The 19,304-nt window shown below is 37.4% G+C and overlaps 1 protein-coding gene across 18 annotated transcripts in view; it reads left to right on the forward strand.

Annotated features, from left to right (window-relative positions):
• The window catches only part of LOC101033254 (calcium-activated chloride channel regulator 1-like), a 183,442-nt gene that overhangs the window by 135,103 nt on the left and 29,035 nt on the right, over positions 1 to 19,304 (forward strand). For 13 of the 18 annotated variants that reach the window (XM_074381119.1, XM_074381121.1, XM_074381123.1 and 10 more), the window contains one exon: positions 1 to 19,001. This exon is cut by the window's left edge. In XM_074381119.1, the coding sequence (XP_074237220.1) occupies positions 18,843 to 19,001 (159 nt within the window). In that variant the 5' untranslated portion in view covers positions 1 to 18,842. The remainder of the gene's footprint in view (positions 19,002 to 19,304) is intronic. The other 5 variants (XM_074381117.1, XM_074381124.1, XM_074381133.1 and 2 more) reach the window with 1 other exon arrangement.

Here is a 19,304-nt window from a genome sequence, read left to right on the forward strand (position 1 = left end):
CTATGTCTTGAAAAGTTGTTTAGTTATTTTTTATTGGTTCATTGTTTAGTCTTTCTGTTTAGGATAAAGCAGGTCACACACCATAGTTACAGTGTTATAATATTGTGTGTTTTTCTGTATACTTACTACTGTCAGCTTTTGTCTGGGAAAACCTTTATTTCTCCTTCTTTGTTTGAAGAATATTGTCACTGGATTTACTATTCTAGAATAAAAGTTTTTGGTTTCCCTCAGCACTTCAAGTACATCATGCCACTCTCTCTTGGCCTGTAAGGTTTCCAATAAGAAGTCTGATGCCAGAGGTATTGGAGCTACTTTGTGCATTACTTGTTTCTTTTCTCTTCTTCATTTTAGAATCCTTTCTCTTTGATCATTGGGAATTTGATTATTAAATGCTTTAAGGTATCCTTCTTTTGTTTAAATATACTTGGTGTTCTATAACACTCTTGTTATATTTGTGTTTGGATATTTATACCTTTCTCTAGGTTTGGTAAGTTCTCTGTGATCTCTGAATAAACTTTCTACCCCTATCTCTTTCTCTACCTCCTCTTTATGTTCAATAATTCTTAGGTTTTCTGTCTTGAGGCTGTTTTCTATATCCCATATGCATGCTTTCTTGTTTTTTTATTCTTTTTTTTTTTTTTTTTTGTCTCTTTTAACTGTGTATTTTCAAATAGACTGTCTTCAGGCTCACTAATTCTTTCTTCTACTTGAACAATTCTGCTATTAAGACTCTTAAACATCTTTAGTATGCCAATTGCATTTTTCAACTCTAGAATTTGTGCTTCTTTTTAATTATTTCCACCTCTTTGTAAAATTTATCTAATAGAATTCGGAATTCCTTCTTTGTGTTGTCTTGAATTTCTTTGAGCTTCCTCGGCTATATTGAATTCCATTTCTGAAAGGTCACATATTTATGTTTCTCCAGGATTGATCCCTGGTGTTTTATTTAGTTCATTTGGTGAGGTCATATTTTCCTGGATGGTCTTGATGTCTGTGGATTTTCTTCAGTTTCTGTTCATTGAAGAGTTTATTCATGTAGATAGAGGAATCTAGACTTGTTTGTACCCATCCCTCTTGGAAAGGCTTTCCATATATTTAAAAGAACTTGGGTGTTGTGATCTAAGCTGTATTACTTTAGAGGCATCCCAAGCCTAGTTATCCTGTGGTTCTTGCAGATTCATAGTGGTACTGCCTTTATGGTCTTGGACAAGGTCCAGGAGAGTTCTCTGGATTACAAGGTGAAGACTCTTGTTATCTTCACTTACTTTCTCCCAAACAAACAAAGTCTCTATCTGTTCTGAGCCATCTAAAACTTGGAGTGGAGTGACAAGCACCCCTATGGCCACCACCACTATGGCTGTACTGGCTCAGACCTAGGCAGCACAGACCAGGCCAGCACAGCACTGAATTTCACCCAAGGCCTGCTATAACCACTCCCTGGCAATTGCCTATATTTGTTCAAGACCCTGGGGCTCTACAATCAGAAGATGGCAAAGCCAGCCATGTCAGTGTCTTTTCCTTCAACCTGATAAGTTTCCCCCAGCGCTGGGTGGATCCAGAGGTGCCATCTGGGTGTCAGGGACTAGAGTCAAAAACGTCAGAAGTCTACCTAGTGTTCTATTGTATTGCAGATGAGCTGGCACTCAAACCATAAGATACACTTCCTTCCCCTTTCCAAAAGCAGAGGAGCCTCACCCCCCTAGCCACCACCACTACAGGCCACATGGAGTTCTGCCAGACTATTGCTGATGTTCTCTTAAGACTCGAGGGCTCTTAAGTCAGCTTGTGGTGAATTCTGCATGGTCTGGGACTCATCCTTCAGGGCAATAGGCTCTCCTCTGGCCCAGGGCAGGTCCAGTTATGCTGCCCAAGAGTAATGTACTAGAATTAAGGACTGCAAGATCCCACTGATGCTCTACCCCACTGTGGCCATGCTGGTACCTAAGTGGCAGCATAAAGTCTCCTTTACTTTTCTCTCTCCTTTTCTCTAGCAGAAGGAGTTTTTCCCCATAGCCACCACAGCTGGAAATGTGCTGAGTCTCAACTGAAGCCACAAGTCTCAGAGTTTCACCCAAGGTCCACAGTACACTACCTCACTACTGGTTTTTCAGGGCCCAAGGACTCTTTAGTCAGCAGGTGATAGGCCCTGCCAGAACTGGATTCTTCCCTTGAAAAGAACAAGTTTCCTTCTGTCCTAGGATGTGTCTAAAAACTTCTGGGAACTAGGGTCTGGAACAGTGTATGACCAGTGCCTTATCTGTTGTGGCTGAGCTGCTATCTAAGATGCAAGACAAAGTCCTCCCCACCCTTCCCTGTCCTTTCCTTAAGCAGAAGGAAGGAAAGGGTCTCTTTCAGAGCTGTGAGTGGTGCAGGCTGGGGTTAGGGGAGGGGTGATGCCATCACTCCCTTAGCTGCCCAAGCTGGTATCTCAGTATGTCACATGCCCCCCAGTCCACTGTCTCTAGGCCTAGTTCAGCACCAGGACTCACCTAAGAGTTGCAGTTCTTATGTCCTAGACTGCCTTTCAAGTTTACTCAGAGAGCCAGAGCACTCCAGCCCTCAGTGGTGAGGTTTGTGGGAACTTCAGTTCTGATCTCTGGGATCTACAATTTGCCTCTGGCTAGGGCTGATTTTAATGCTCCTTTCATAGAGGGGGTGTCAGCTGAGTTTGGTCCAGTTTTCCTTTATGCTTTATCATGACAGACTGAGTTCAATTTCTCACAATTGCTGTGCTCTTCCTTCCCCAGTGCTCAGAGACACTCTGCACCAAGTCACCACTGCTAGAGTTGGGGTAGGGGTGGCGTCAGTGATTTAAGGTTCCTTTTTCTATCTCTTCAGTGCTTCTTTCAGTGACATATAGTAAATACAAGGTACTAAGAGAGCTCACCTGATTTTTTGTTCTTATGAAGATGTTTTTTCTGTGTACATAATTGTTAAATTTGGCTGAGCATGGTGTCTTGCGCCTGTAATCTAGGCACTTTGGGAGGTGAAAGCAGGTGGATCAACTGAGGTCAGGAGTTTGAGACCAACCTGGCCAACATGGTGAAACCCTGTCTCTACTAAAAACACAAGAATTAGCTGGGCATGGTGGTGTGCACCTGTGGTCCCAGCTATTCAGGAGGCTGAGGCAGGAGAAACTGAGGCAGGAGAAATTCTGTGTACTTTCCATGTATTGAACCTGGGAGGCAGAGGTTTCAGTGAGCCAAGATCATACCACTGTACTCCAGACTGGGTGACAAAGTGACATTCTCTCAAATAAAAAAAAAAAAATGTTAAATCGGTGTCCCTGTGGCAAGGATGATGGGTGGAATCTTCTATTCCACCATCTTGCTCCTCTTAAATTTGTTGAATGTGTAAATTCATGTCTTCCATCAAATTTAGGAACCAAACTTTGGAAAGATGTTCAGTATTATCTACTCTAGTTGAACATTTAAACAACCAGATATTAATATGGAAATAAAATGAAACTTTCCTTTACTGTGTCCCATATGGAAAAAGAATTAACTCCAAATTATCACATACATAACTATGCAATCTAAAATTGTAAAACTTCTAGGAGAAAACTAGAGAAAGTCTTCATGACCTTGAAGTAGTAAATGTTTTAGCAGAACGTAAAAAAACATAAAATTTTCATTAATTTAACCTTATCAAAATTAAAGCTCTCTGCTGTTCAAAGGATATAATTAAGAAAATATATACACTCAACTGTAAATGTCTTTTAATAATAAAATGACAATAATAATAAGATGATCAATAATGACAAACAATGGAACTAAAAATTGGCAATATATTTGAAGAAATACTCCATTAAAAAGGACATATAACTAGCTAAAAATCAAATGAAAAGAGTTTCAAAATAATTTGTCATCAGAGAAATGTAAATTAAAACCACAATGTAAAACTGCTATGTAACCATTACACTGTATGAAAGACTGACAATATGAAAATTAGGCAAAGATATGGATCAATTGGAACTCTCATACATTGATTATAGGAGCATAAAATAGTACAACTACTTTGGAAAACAGTTCAGCAGTTTCTCATAAAGTTGCACATACATTTAGTATTCTACTCTACAATTCGATTCCTAAAATTACCTGAGAAAAAATGAAAATATGTCCATTAAAAGATCTGTACACAAATGTTCATGGTAGCTTTATTCATAATAACCAAAAAAAGTAAAAAGAAAAGTAAATGTTCACCAACTGGTGAATGGATAAGCTAAGTAAAATAGCATTCATGTGATGGAATGCCACTCAATGATAAATAGGAATGAGCTACTGATTCATGCAAGAGTATGAATGAACCTCAAAAACATTATGCTGAATGAAAGGAACCAGACACTAAAGAATACATACTGTACAATTCTATTTATATGAAATTCTAATAAGTATAACCTAATCAATAGTGACAGAAATTAGATTAGTGATTGCCTAGTACTGGGGATAGGGAAGAAAGATGGATTAAAAAGGTATACAAGGGAACTATTTGGCATAATGGAAATGTTCTGTATCTTAACTGTACCAAAGTTACATAGGTACATAATTTTTCAAAATGTACAGAAATATATGATTTAAATGGACTTTTTGTATATAAGGTACACTTCAATAAAATTGATTTTCTAAAAAGATCATTTAGGCTGCCATGTGGAAATTGGATTTTGTCCAGGCAAGAGTGAAAAGAGGTATGCTAAATAAGAGGCTTTTGCAGAGATAACAGTAGCTTGGATTAGGGTGTAAGTCACAGTGATAACAGTTAATGTGTAGATAGTATTTATTAGATGTCAGGAACTATTCTGTGTACTTTCCATGTATTGATTCATTAAATCCTATGAAACAGGTACCATTATAATTCTAAGGTATGAAAAAGCTTAAGTAACTTGTGAAAAAACTGATAGTCTTGGTTCAATCCATACAATTAACCATATGCTCTAGAAGAAAGATTCAAAGCATATTTTTAAAATACAGTTGCCATAACATGCTGATATATAAGATGTGCTATGTAAATTCAAGAGAAGACTCAAAGATGGTGATCCCATACTAAGATGAAAACTGGAGAAGAATCATGTTTGTAGGTTTTTACAGGAATTGGCTTCCATTATGTATCTGAAAGCAAAATTTGACTTTTTGTGTGTGCTAAGTAAAGAAGAGCTGTGTTTCTATGTGAAGACTCTGAAGAAAACCAACTACTGATATATTTGATTTGAGGAAGCATAAAATCTTGAAAATAATGAAAAACACTTCAGAGAGAATGTTTAAAGATTGACTGATTATAGTACTGATGGCCATAGAAGTTGCTCCTTGGCCAGCTTTTTTTTTTTTTTTTTTTTTTTTTTTTTTTTGTGAGATGGAATCTGGCCCTGTCATCCTGGCTGGAGTACAATGGCGCAATCTTGGCTCACTGCAACTTCCGTTTCTCAGGTTCAGGGGATTCTTCTGCCTCAGAATCCTGAGTAGCTGGGATTACAGGCATGAGCCACCATGCCCAGCTAATTTTTTTTTATCTTTAGTAGAGATGGGGTTTCACCATGTTGGCCAGGCTAGTCTCGAACTCCTAACCTTGTGATCCATCCACCTTGGCCTCCCAAAGTGCTGGGATTACAGGCATGAGCCACTGCACCCAGCCTCCTTGGCCAACTTTTAGAGGTGTGTGCTCTGATAAGAAGCGGACATTGATCTATGAGATGAGTAAAATCTGTTCTGTTGTTACTATTTTCTTATGACCAAATATCATTCCATCTCTTCCTAAAGGAATAAGAATTTATTATTGTCAATAAGGAGAGAGATTTTAGAGCTCCACTTAATATATGTCATGTTTAAGATACCCATTAGCAACCCAAGTAAAGTTGTTCAGTAGACAATAGGTTACGACAATCTGGAATTTTAAGTACACAACAAGTCTGAGAGTTATCAGCCTATAAATGGTATTTACAAATACAGATTTGGATGAAATCACCTTCGGGAGAGAATGCAGCTATCTAGAGTCCTGAATAGGGAGAGGTCTTTAAACTCAGCAGGAGATCCATAAATAATACTAAATGTTTCATAGAGGATTACAGGAAAATACAGAAAACATACAAGTACTTTAAATGGTAAAATTGACCCAACTTTACTTTAAAATTTTAAGTATGATGTTGCAAATAAGTCATAAACAAAGGAAACATATTTATAAGAATGAAATTTAATGATAGCATTCAGTACACACTCCATGCCTGGCATTAAATAAGCACTTGGAGAATGAGATGAGTGGGAAGACTTCTCTCATGAAGTTTTGAATTCAGCCTTCCATTCATTTTGTTAAGAAATATTTAGCCAATGCCTTTGAAGTAACGGATACATGCTTAAAGTAATGAGTATATAATTGTGAACAAGACAGGCATACTCATGAAATCCAATGGAGAAGATAGCATTAATAGATGGATAAACAAAGATAGAATATACCATTTAAGTGCAGAGTATCGAGTGCTGTGGGCACTTTTATATCAGGGAAAACTAACATAATCAAAGAGTCATAGAAAGTTTCTCAAAGGAAGTAAATTTTTAGCTAAAAATTTTAAGAAGGAATGAGGAGAGAGGCACCAAAAGGTGTAGAAAATAATGCCCAAGACAAAAGGAACAGCATGTTTAAAAAGTTTGAGAAAAGAGCCTCAAGCAGTTGAGAAATAGAATAATCTGACCAGAGTAAGAGATGAGACTGAAGAATTAAGTATTTGGGCTGTGATAAGGTGGGGTCCTTGCAAGTGTCGCTAAGAATTTTAAGAGTTTATCGTTAAGATAACAGAATAAGACAGTAAAAACCTGTTTTTCAAAGTTGGTGATATATTGTAGGTGATATAACACATACAACTAAAATGTCTGTGGAATCACAGAGGAGGGAATGACCAAATGGTCAGATGGGCTTCCCAAGAAGCAGCATTTTAGTTGAACTTTGAAGAGTGAGAAATTCTACCAGGAAGCAAAAGAGAAAGGGCATTACAGAAAGAGGGAGCGACAAAACAAAGGCATAACTATCTTAAAAAATAAAACAAAATAAAAAGAGCTGGGCATGTGGGGAACAAAGAGAAACCATAAAGGCTAGCAGAATAAAGTGGCAAGAGCACAGTGAAAAATAAGGCTAAGAGATACATTCCTAACATTTGTGTATAAATGGTACAATATGGTACAAGGAATATGCATTTAAAAATTTAAAAGTTATAAATCATGTTAAACAAAATTTGTTCTCCTCTCTACATATGCTCAATTCAAAATATGGTGGATGACAGGCTGTGGAGTCCAGGTAAATATGGTAAATTTACTTTCGTACAGGCCTTTAATTTATACTTAACAATCTATTATTATATCCTTATGGGAGTTTAACAACACACAGTTCTAAATCCAAGTTCATGAACTGTGTTAGTCCATTTCCACACTGCTATAAAGTTACTACCAGAGACTGGATAATTTATAAATAAAAGAGGTTTAATTTAAATCACAGTTCTGCATTGGTGGGGAGGTCTCACAAAACTTACAATCATTGCAAAAGGAGAAGTAGTGAACTTCTTTACAAGGCAGCAGGAAAGAAAGAACAAAAGAGGAAGGGCCACTTTTAAAACCATCAGATCTTATGAGAATTCACTCACTATCACTAGCACAGCATAGGGAAACCTGCCCCCATGATACAGTCACCTCATACTAGGTCCTTCCTTCAACATAGGGGGATTACAATTAGGATTACAATTCAAGATGAGATTTGAGTGGGGACACAGAGCCAAACCATATCATGAACCTTATGATTAAAGTTACATAAATCTTGCCAGATAACAATGATTAACAGTCAAATTCTGGGTTCTAGAACCAGTTTTTCTGGTTTTTTTTTTATGATTCCAGTAAACACTGCATATCTGATATGAATAATTAGATATGAACAAAAGAATGGAAAGTTTTCAGACTCTTTATTAAATATGTGAAAAATAGAAAACTGTCATTGAGTAAGGTTAGCTCCACTAACAGGGACTTACACTGGTACCTAAACAAATTTTTTACTGTGCAAATTCATTTATTTAATGTTTCTACTCCCTTCTAATGCTGTTTTCCATAGCACAAAATTAGGTGTCTAACTTTTAGGCCTTTTTAGATGTTTTTAGAATGTTTTTGAATTTTTATTGATATATTATAGTTGTATATACTTTTGAGGTACATGTGATATTTTGATACATGCATACAATGTGCAATGATCGAATCAGAGTAATAGGGATATCCATTACTTCAAACATTTATCTTTTATTTGTGTTAGGAACACCACAATTCTTCTCTCCTAGTTTTTTGAATTACATAATAAATTAATGTTAACTATAATTTCTCTATAGTGCTATTAAATAAAGTAATTCATTCCTTCTATCTAAACAGTATTTTTGTACTCACTAACCAATTTTGGCTTAATTTCAGTCATATCTATTTAACCCTTCCCTGAATCCAAGCTTACTTCTCTCCCTTCTCTGAACACCAACTCACTTATTTTAACATTTAAATTAACTATTTTTATATATAGTTTATATGTAAACTGCATGTTGATATTTACTTGGGATGACTGGCAAAATATTAGGAAAGGTTAGAAGATTATAGTCTCAAACCTTTTGGAAGGCCAAAGGCTTTGATGGAACAGGCTAAGGTAGTCAGTTCATTACATTAGAATTTTAAGTCATAGGGTAAAAGATACAGCAATAAAGTTTCCCCAGCTAAGTCTGTTTAGCCCACATTCCTTTGTCTCTATTCCAATTTGTTTGCTCATGTAAACTTGGCTGATGGTCCTCTCAGGGGGAGGTCAAAGGGGAATTACCTGTCAATGGTGTTTACTCTGACCCCTGGAACCAAAAGCTTTTATCATTCATAAACCACTCTTTTGTGGATAATTACCATGTTAATTACCCACAAGAATGTTGAGTTAGAACCCCTGTTATGAAATTTATACTGAATAAATGTGAGGATGGAGAGGGAGTCGTGGTCAGTTGGCTGCAATCACCCTCTGAAAGCAGCCGATGACCCTAGCCCACTTGAATCACTGTAATGAACGTGAGAGTGCATTTGAGTCAGCGTCTGCAGGTGGTGATCTCTTCAGGTGGTGATTGACATCTCACTGTATATAAGTGGTTATATAGGGTTTATAAATAGTTTACATATAAACTATATATAGCTTATTTAAATGTCAAAATGAATGAGTTGGTGTTCAGAAAAGGGAGAGAATAAGCTACATATATATATATAAATCTAAGAAACTAAATTCCAGAAAGGGAAAAACTCTTCCCAAAGGAAGCATGGGCACAAAGACAGGGTGTGTTTTAAGCAGAGGAACTCTGCTGAAGTAAGGCAAAGCCAGCAGAACGTTTAACAGCCATGCATACTGGTGTAACAGATTGGAATCTATAGGAGATCAAGTGTAGAGGTATTCTGCCTACCTACCAATTCTCTCCATGAGACCTTTGTTGAGTAAGCAGCAGCACAACAGGCTGGTGGCTGGGCTGGAAAGCAAAAAGTCTCAAAGTGCTTAGGTCTCAAAATCCCTTTAGAAGGAGAGACCTGTAATAAACACAGAACAGGTAATACTATCTAGATATTTGAAACTAGAGGTGAACTGAAACTACCTAAAGCTGCAGCTCAGCACTGACTCAGCTTGACTCCTCAAAAAGAAAGGGCACACTTTTTCTGGGAGGAAATAATACTTATTTAAATCTCTATATTTATTTTAAAAACAACTAGGTTTAAGCATATAGCAGTGCATATAATTTTTTAAATGGGGGACTTGAAGAACTTGGAAAATGTGAACCATAATTAAGAAAAAATTATAAATACATTAAAGAAACTGATGAAAAATTTAAAATGTCAACATAGAAATTGAATCTCTAAAAAAAATTCTCTCAAGGCACTTTTTATTAATAGGGTGAGGGAATAGGAGAGTTCAAAGTTAGGCTATAGCCACCCCAGGTACCTCAAGAGTTGACTTCTGTAGACAACCCCTTGGCAAGGACATCAGCATGTAGAAGTATATGATAGTCACAGTGGTTATGACAAAACTCACCTCTGGAGACTCTTAGGACAAAGTAAATCAAGGAGAGGAAGGATTTAGCTTATATAATCTTTGATATGCTCCTGCAAGACATACATAGAATCTTTCTGGGAAAACTACTTGAGACATGAAGAATGATTAGAAGTCAAATTAGGAAAAATTGCAATTTATATTTGAGTCATTATCATTAGTGTAATCACATTTATCTACATATATGGTATCCAGCTCTTTTTGTATTTAGAATTAATAGGCTTTGGATTGGGAAACATCATTTTAAACATACTACACATAAAGCACAATAAAGAGATCACCATGGGGAATCTTTTGAACTTACATTCTGGCATGCATCAGACAGAAGATTGGAAAACCAGATAACAAGGGAAACAGATGGAAAAACAGGCAGAATAAGGTATCACCTGACAGTAGGAAACTGCCTGATATCTGCCTCCTAATGACAAAGTAAGCACATTTCCCATAATGAATTTCACAATCTTCTTCAGATGTACTGACATTCTCTGACTTCTCACCTATTTCAAATATTCCAATTTTTTTCCCGTAATGTCCCCACTTTAGCCCTACATCATCAAATGTTGTTTCTCCAGTGGATCATTTCCATCATTATAGTTGCTATAATAGTTCCATCTTAAACACCTCTCTCAGCCAGTGACCATTTCTGTTTCTCTTCACAGCAAAATCCCTTGAAAAGATTTATCTGTAGTCACCATCCTGCTTCATCACTGTCCATTCTCTTCTAGACCTGTTCCTATAAGGTTTCTTCTTGTTAATTTTGCTAATGATCTTTATCTTGGCAATGCCAATAATAAGCTTTTATTTTATTTCTCAACAAAGTCAACTACTCCACAGTCCTCCTAGCCTGTCTCATCTCAGTGAATGATAGTATCATACGTTCAAGACTAAGGTAAAAAATCTAAGAGTTATCCTTGTGTGGTCCGTTTTCCTCACACGTCACACCAAATCAAGGCCTATTAGCACTACCTGCAAAATAAATTCAAAATCAGTTCCTCACCTTTTCTGCTGTATAACTGGAGCCCAAGCCACCATGACTTCTTATATGAACTATTAAAATAGTTTCCTAATTGATTTTCCTGACTCACCTCTTGGACCTCTACCACTTTTCTTCACAAGGCTATTATCTGGAACCACAAATCAAGGTATATCATTCTCCTTCTGAAGACCCCTTTAATGTCTTCCCATTTTGCTCAAAGTAAAATTCAGCTCCTTTCCATAACTTTCAAAGCTCTATGTGATCTAGCCTCTGCTTATCTTTCTGTCTTCACCTACCTCCTACATTGCATTTCAGCCACACTAGCCATCACTATTTCACTCAAATATGAAAGCTCATTTTTCTCTCAGGGACCTTATACTTGCTGTTTTTCTGCCTATTATATCCTTTCCCTAGATATTCACACTGGTAACTCCTTCCCAGCATTCAAGCCTCAAGTTAAATGTCACCTCTTGATTCAGGCTTTCTATGTTTATTATTCCCACTAAACTATAAACATCTTGAGGGCAAGAACCTCTATCCAACTTGAAAATTACTCTGTTTTCAATGCCTAGAATAGTGAGTGACTCATACAGGCCCTAGATAAATATTTGTTCATAAACCTAACTCCTTTAGAATATTTTGAGCATTCGTTAAGTTACTTATAATTTTAAAGGCCATTGACATACGTATATTAAATGTTTATGTACCAAATTTCCGATACTTTGCGCTAAGTGCAAGAAGATAAATAAAATTCTATCTAGAGAGTGATATCAGCAAGATAATGGATAGGAGGCTGCAACCCTCAATTACCCAGAGAAACACCAATTTTACAATCACCCATGGACAATAATACCTTTTGGGAGCTTAGGACTCTAGCTGAGATGTTCCAGAATAATGGTGGAGCAAAAAATTAAATAATTTATTCATTAAAGCAGGAAAGAACTGTTTCGTTTTATGCACATCACCCCCTAAACAAGATGATGCAGCTCCATGCTGAGGAAGAGCCCCTTGGTTGATGATTTCTTCCACAGGTGGAAGTGAGGGCAAAGTGAGCACCCAGCTATACCAGCATTGAAGATTGATGCCAAGAAACCCAGTTCTATCCTGCCCCATCCAGAACACTGAGGGGATTAGCACAACTGAATTGTCTGACAGCAAGAAGCACTAAAAAGGAGCAGAAGCTCAAAGCAGTGGGCAAACAGATCTCAATAACTGGCCACAGATGCTACTGGCTGGCCTGCAGATACCACCCATGAACCCTGTCAGGGTGTATCACATGTGAAACTCCCAATTAACTGACATGTCACAGCACTCCATGCACACACTCCCACCATCATCATCACTGCCAGCACCTTGCACTCCTTCACAGATGGCACCCCAGACTCCCCTGAAGGCAGTGCATGTGCTCCCCTGAAGATGGCAGACATAAGCCTGCAAAGACAGTGCACAGATATCAACAGATGGCTCAACTCTGCTAACCTGGGAGAAGGTACAAACTTTGATCACTTTGATCATTCCAGATCACTCAGATCAGCCCTAGGAGAAGTAAGTGAAAAGTTCTCACTACCTAACCTGGTTTTATGAGATCAAGGGAAGGTATACAATTCTGACACTACCCCCCAAGAAGGAATAAGCACAGTAGGAGGATACATCAGTTGACACGGTCTGAGATACCTCCAGATCTCTAGCCAGAAGATGGTTCTCTCCCAATGCCAGTAATAAAAGACTTGAGAAGTCTATTGCTTCTTCAAATGGAAAGATAACAAGGCAAAGCTGCAAAGGACATAAAAAATCAAGGAACTATAATGCCACCAAAATAATAAGAATAAACCTCTAGTAACTGACCCCAAAGAAATAGAGATATATGAATTGCTTAACAAAGAAATCAAAATAATTATCTTTAAAAAGCTTAGTAAGCTACAAGTGGAAAAACTAAGGGATCATGGTGGACAGGAGGCATGACTGGATTGCAGCTCCCATACAGACAGACAGAGCAATGTGTGGAGACTTGCATTATGACCTTTTGCTCCAAAACTACTGCAAGAATAAGCCAGGAAAGTTGAGAGAACCCACAGACCCTCCAAAGGAAGCAAATTGAACCTACAGGACCCAGGAGACACCAAAAATACTGTGAGTGCCCAAGGTGTGGAAATGGGAAAGGGGGATTGTCCATCTGTGAATACACACCTTCACTGGGGAACCTGAAGGTCTATATTATGGGAGAACATTCTGACCTTACCTGGAGCTGAGTTAATTTAGAGAGTCAAGCTAAATACAGAGGTGGAGGAAGCAACAGGAGAAGCCCTTTAGGCAATCTAGGTCCTCTGGAGAGTCATTTCTGCCTTGTCCACAGGGTCCTTGGAGAGAGCTCCCAGAGATACTGGGAAAAGGCCACAGGGAGAAGGAAACTTCCCACTGAACTTTGTAACAATTCCAACCAAACACAAATCTCCTGGCCAGAATTCTGGGGAAGGTGTGAATGTAGTGTGCAGACTCCACAGGCAGGAAGGCACAAAAGCCCTGCTTGCTGTCACACATGGGAGGCTAGTAACCTGGGGCAAGTTCTCAACCCTGCTCTCCCACTGCCTGAAAACAGACTTGGTGCTGTTTGTAGGGGTGGGGGCCATGATGGGAATGAGACCAGCCTTCTGGGATGCTTGGGAGATGGGTGAACCCTGTGACTGCTAGCTTTTCCCCACTTCTCTGACAACCTGTGTAACACAGCAGAGGTAGCCATAATCCTCCTGGGAACATCATTATATTGACCTGGGAACCATAAACCCATTCCCCACAGCATCCACAGCAAGAGCTGCCCAAGGAGACTCTGAGCTCAGACACACCTAGCCTGACCCCACCTGATGGTCCTTTCCTACTCACCCTGGTAGCTGAAGACATCAGCATTCTATGAAGCCAGTATCTTTCTAATACCAAAACCAGAAAAGAACATAACCAAAAAAGGAAACTACAGATCAATATCCCTGATGAACATAGATGCAAAAATCCTTAACAAAGTAGTAGCTAACTGAATCCAACAACATATCAAAAAGATAATCCACCATGATCAAGTGGGTTTCATACCAGGGAGGAAGAAATAGTTTAACATATGCAAGTCAATAAATGTGATACACCACATAAACAAGATTAAAAACAAAAATCACATGATCATCTCAATACACACAAAAAAGCATTTGACAAAATCCAGCATCCCTTTATGATTTAAAGTCTCAGCGAAATCAGCGTACAAGAGACATATTTCAATGTAATAAAAACCATCTATGACAAACCCACAGCCAGTATATAGCTGAATGGGGAAATTTTGAAATCATTCCCTCTGAGAGCTGGAACAAGATAAGGATGCCCACTGTCACCACTTCTATTCAACATGGAGGTACTAGCCACAGCAATCAGACAAGAGAAAGAAATAGAAGACATCCAAATCAGTAAAGGGGAAGTCAAACAGTTGCTGTTTGCTGATGATATGATTATATACCTAGAAAACCCTAAAGACTCCTCCAAAATGCTTAGAACTGATATAAGAATTCAGCAAACTTTCAGGATACAAAGTTAATCTACACAAATCAGTAGCTCTCCTATATATCAACAGTGACCAAGTTGAGAATCAAATCACAAACTCAACTCCTTTTACAATAGCTTCAAAAAATAAAATACTTAGGAATTTTCATCTAACCAAGAAAGTGAAAGACCTCTACCAGTAAAACTACAAAACACTGCTGAAAGAAATCATAAATGATGCAAACAAATGAAAACACATGCCATGCTCATCGGTGGGTAGAATGAATGCTGTGAAAATAACCACACTGCCAAAATCAATCTACAAATTTAATGCAATTCCCAGCAAAATATCACTATCATTTTTCACAGAACTGGAAAATGCAATCCTGAAATTCACATGGAACAAAAAAGAGCTCACATAGCCAAAGCAAAACTAAGTACAAATAACAAATCTGAAGCATCACATTACCTGATTTCAAACTATACTGTAAGACCATAGTCACCAAAACAGCATGGTACTGTTATAAAAATAGGCACATAGACCAATGGAACAGAATAAAGAACCCAGAAATAAACCCAAATACTTATAGCCAACTGATCTTCCACAAAGCAAACAAAAACATAAAGTAGGGAAAGGACACCCTATTCAACAAATGATGCTGGGATAACTGGCAAACCAAATGTAGGAGAATGAAAGTGGATCCTCATCTCTCACCTTGTATAAAAATTAACTCAAGATGAATCAAGGACTTAAATCTAAGACCTGAAACTAAAAAAATTCTGGAAGTTTACATCAGAAAACCCCTCTAGACATTGGCTTAGGCAAGGATTTCATGATAAAGAAGAACCCAAAAGCAAATATAATAAAAACAAAGATAATAGCAGGGACTTAATTAAACTAAAGAGCTTTTGCAACACAAAAGGAACAGTCAGCAGAGTAAACAGGCAACCCACAGAGTGGGAGAAAATCTTCACAATCTATACATCTGACAAAGGACTACTATCTAGAACCTACAAGGAATTCAAACAAATTAGCAAGAAAAAAAAAATCCCATCCAAAAGTGTGCTAAGGACATGAATAGACAGTTCTCAAAAGAAGATATACAAATGACCAATAAACATATGAAAAACTGCTCAACATCACTAATGATAAGGGAGAAGCAAATCAAAACCAAAATATGTACCACCTTACTCCCCCAAGAATGGCCATAATCAAAAATCAAAAAATAATAGATGTGGCGTGGATGCGATGAAAAGGGAACACTTCTACACTGCTGGTGGAATGTAAACTAGTACAACCACTAGCACTAGCTTGCAAACTAGTACAAAGCAATGTGAAGATTCCTTTAAAAACTAACAGTAGAACTATCATTGGCCAAGCATGGTGGCTCACGCCTGTAATCCCAGCACTTTGGGAAGCTGAGGTGGGTGAATCACCTGAGGTCAGGAGTTCAAGACCAACCTGGCCAACATGGTGAAACTCCATCTCTACTAAAAATACAAAAATTAGCTAGGCATGGTGGCAAGCACCTGCAATCCTAGCTACTCAGGATGCTGAGGCAGGAGAATTGAAACTGGGAGGTAGAGTTCCAGTTTCAACTGACATCATGCCATTTCACTTCCAACTGACATCATGCCATTTCACTACAGCTTGGGCAACAGAGTGAAACTCCGTCTTAAAAAAAAAAAAAACTACCATTTTATCCAGTAATCTCACCACTGAGTACCCAGAGGAAAATAAGTCATTATAGATACTTGCACACACTTATAGCAGCACAATTGCAAAAATGTGGAACCAACGCAAATACCAATCAATCAACGAGTACATAAAGAAAATATGATATAGATATATGATGTAACACTACTCAACCATAGAAAGGAATGAATTAATAGCATTCGCAGCCACCTGGATGGGATTGGAGACTATTATTCTAAGTGAAGTAATTCAGGAAAAGAAAACCAAAGAGCATATGTTCCCACTCTTAAGTGGGAGCTAAGCTATGAGGATGCAAAGGCCTAAGAATGACACAGTGAACTTTGGGGACTCAGGGGGAAAGGGTGGGAAGAGGGTGAGGGATGAAAGACTACAGCCGGGCACAGTGGCTCATGCCTATCTATAATCCAGCACTTTGGGAGGCCAAGGCGGGTGGATCACGAGGTCAAGAGATCGAGACCATCCTGGTCAACATGGTGAAACCCCATCTCTACTAAAAATACAAAAATTAGCTGAGCATGGTGGCGCGTGCCTGTAATCCCAGCTACTCAGGAGGCTGAGGCAGGAGAATTGCTCGAACCCAGGAGGTGGAGGTTGCAGTGAGCCGAGATCGTGCCACTGCACTTCAGCATGGGTAACAAGAGCGAAACTCCATCTCAAAAAAAAAAATTTTAAAGACTACAAGTTGGGTTCAGCGTATAGTGTTCAAGAAATGGGTACACCTAAATCTCACAAGTCACCACTAAATAACTTATGTAAACAAATACCACTTGTTCCCCAAAAACCCATGGAAATAAAAAAAAAATTTTTTTAAAAAAAGAAAAACTATTTCCCAACTTTTGGCTTCCTAGCACTGTGTTTGTAACTCTCTTCTAGAATTTTTTTCTTACTTCATCTTCTGTTTTAATCTTTTGTATTCTAATCTAATCTATGCAACAAATCCTCAAGTTCTTTGGAGGCAGTGACTGTGTTTTACTCATTTCAGTACTCTCTAAAGAGCAGACCACTGGGCCTGGAACCTAGAAGCACTCACATATTTTTTCATATGAATTATAAAGAACAAGAAAAAGCAAAGAATAAACTTGTTTACGGTTATGTACCAGCATTTATAATGGGTGCTTTCCCACATGTTATTTCATTTAACCTTCACAACATTTCTTCTAGATAGCTATTACTGTCCTCATATAATAGTTAATGAAATTCAGATGGATAGGTTACACTCAAAAAAGTAATCTCTTCCTTCCAAAGAAGAGTTTACAATCTAGTAGGGAGATATACTATGTATATTAATAATAGCAAATGCCATACAGGTAGTAAATATACTCGTTCAAACAAGTTCAAAGGAAGTAAGATTACTTGTAGTATGAATGATTTGGGAAGATGTTACAGGTGAGGCCACACCTAAACTGAATCAATATGGATAGGATATTGCCAAAATAGATGGAGATAATCAAGAGCATTTTTTAAAGGTTATAGTTTCATTCTGACAGTTTTTCCTCTAATCTCAGGCAAGCTCAGGCAAGTTAGTTCCCCAGTTAAACAATGGAAGACTATATTTAAAAATTTTATTAAAAAAAGTAATGAAAACAGAATTTAATTGGCAAAATTTATACCAAGTTTTTTATTCATAATATAATATGTAATGTTTAATATTAATAGATAATGTCTTGAGTACTTAATAGGTATCAGAAATCTTTTATGGAGTACTTTCCATGAATTGTCTCATTTAATTCTTCCAACATCCCATAATTAGTCTGATATCACAGAAAAGAAATTAGGCCTAAAACAGAGCCACAGAACTCTTAGAAAGAATAACTTGATTGTTGAGTGACCAAGGCAAGAGTCAGGTTTACATGTATCTGACTGGAGAGCCAGCTCACAATGCTATGAGTACAACTCCTCCAACCAAAGGAAGTTTTGTGTTTAATCCAAAAAAGAAAGCTTAACTGGAGCATATTATCGGTTATCCACATATGTAGAACATTCAGTGCTATTTCAAGACTGAAATAAACATACAAGTAGTTATTGCAAAAGATAAAAATAAAATTCCCCTTAGCTGTTCTCAACTACTGTGCTTTTATTTACTCCCAGAAAGAATAAATATAAACCCTTAGTATGCTGCCATTCTGACTCAAATCCCTTTATCCTTTTTTTAATCTACTGTTTCCTGGTTCCTTTAATTTCAGTTCCTCATCCCTCCAGATTGTGCTTCTTAATAAACAAACCCCAGGATTTACATCTCTAATACTATTTGATGCTAATGATAAAAGCTTCAATTAAGCTTTCAATGAAGATCTGCCACTGCTATGATGGCAACTACACAATCTAAAAGAATTATTCAATTCATTGAATACTTACTGACTCAGCTGTCTTGGAAAGTATGATAAATGTGTTCAGCATAATGCTAACTAACAACTAAATCTTTAGAGTAAGATAAGAAAGTTAACCAAGATATTTTAGTAATTTGCTATCTTTATGCAAATATTTTGGTCTTGATGCAAACTCCTGAGTTAAGAGATACATAAATACCCTTTGTACATTTCCAAAAGGTTTACCATACCACGTGCAAAAATGGTGTTCAGTCTGAAGGTGATTCTCTTCCTATCCTTGCTTCTCTTGCCTGTGTTGAAAAGCTCATGGGTAACTTTAAATAACAATGGATATGATGGCATTGTCATTGCAATTAATCCCAATGTACCAGAAGATGAAAAACTCATTAAAATCATAAAGGTAAGAGAAAAATTTATTATCCACGTATTTTTATTTCAGTAAGTATTTTCAACTCTTGGTGCCCTGGTATATATATTCATAGAGTGATAACTTTCCAAAATTGCTTCAACAGTAGTTATCATTTATATAGCATTTAAACTGTCAGATTAATACCTGCTTAGTTTAAATATGTTTTTATTATATGTTAATACTATTGGTCATTATCCAATGAATCATTAAAAGGCTGACCTAATATTTTTTTCAACTAGTTAACCTAACAGAAAGACATTACAGCAAGTAGAAAATTATTCTCAAATTTTATTT

The sequence above is a fragment of the Saimiri boliviensis genome, chromosome 11, assembly GCF_048565385.1.
Source record: "Saimiri boliviensis isolate mSaiBol1 chromosome 11, mSaiBol1.pri, whole genome shotgun sequence".
Lineage (NCBI taxonomy): Eukaryota > Metazoa > Chordata > Mammalia > Primates > Cebidae > Saimiri > Saimiri boliviensis.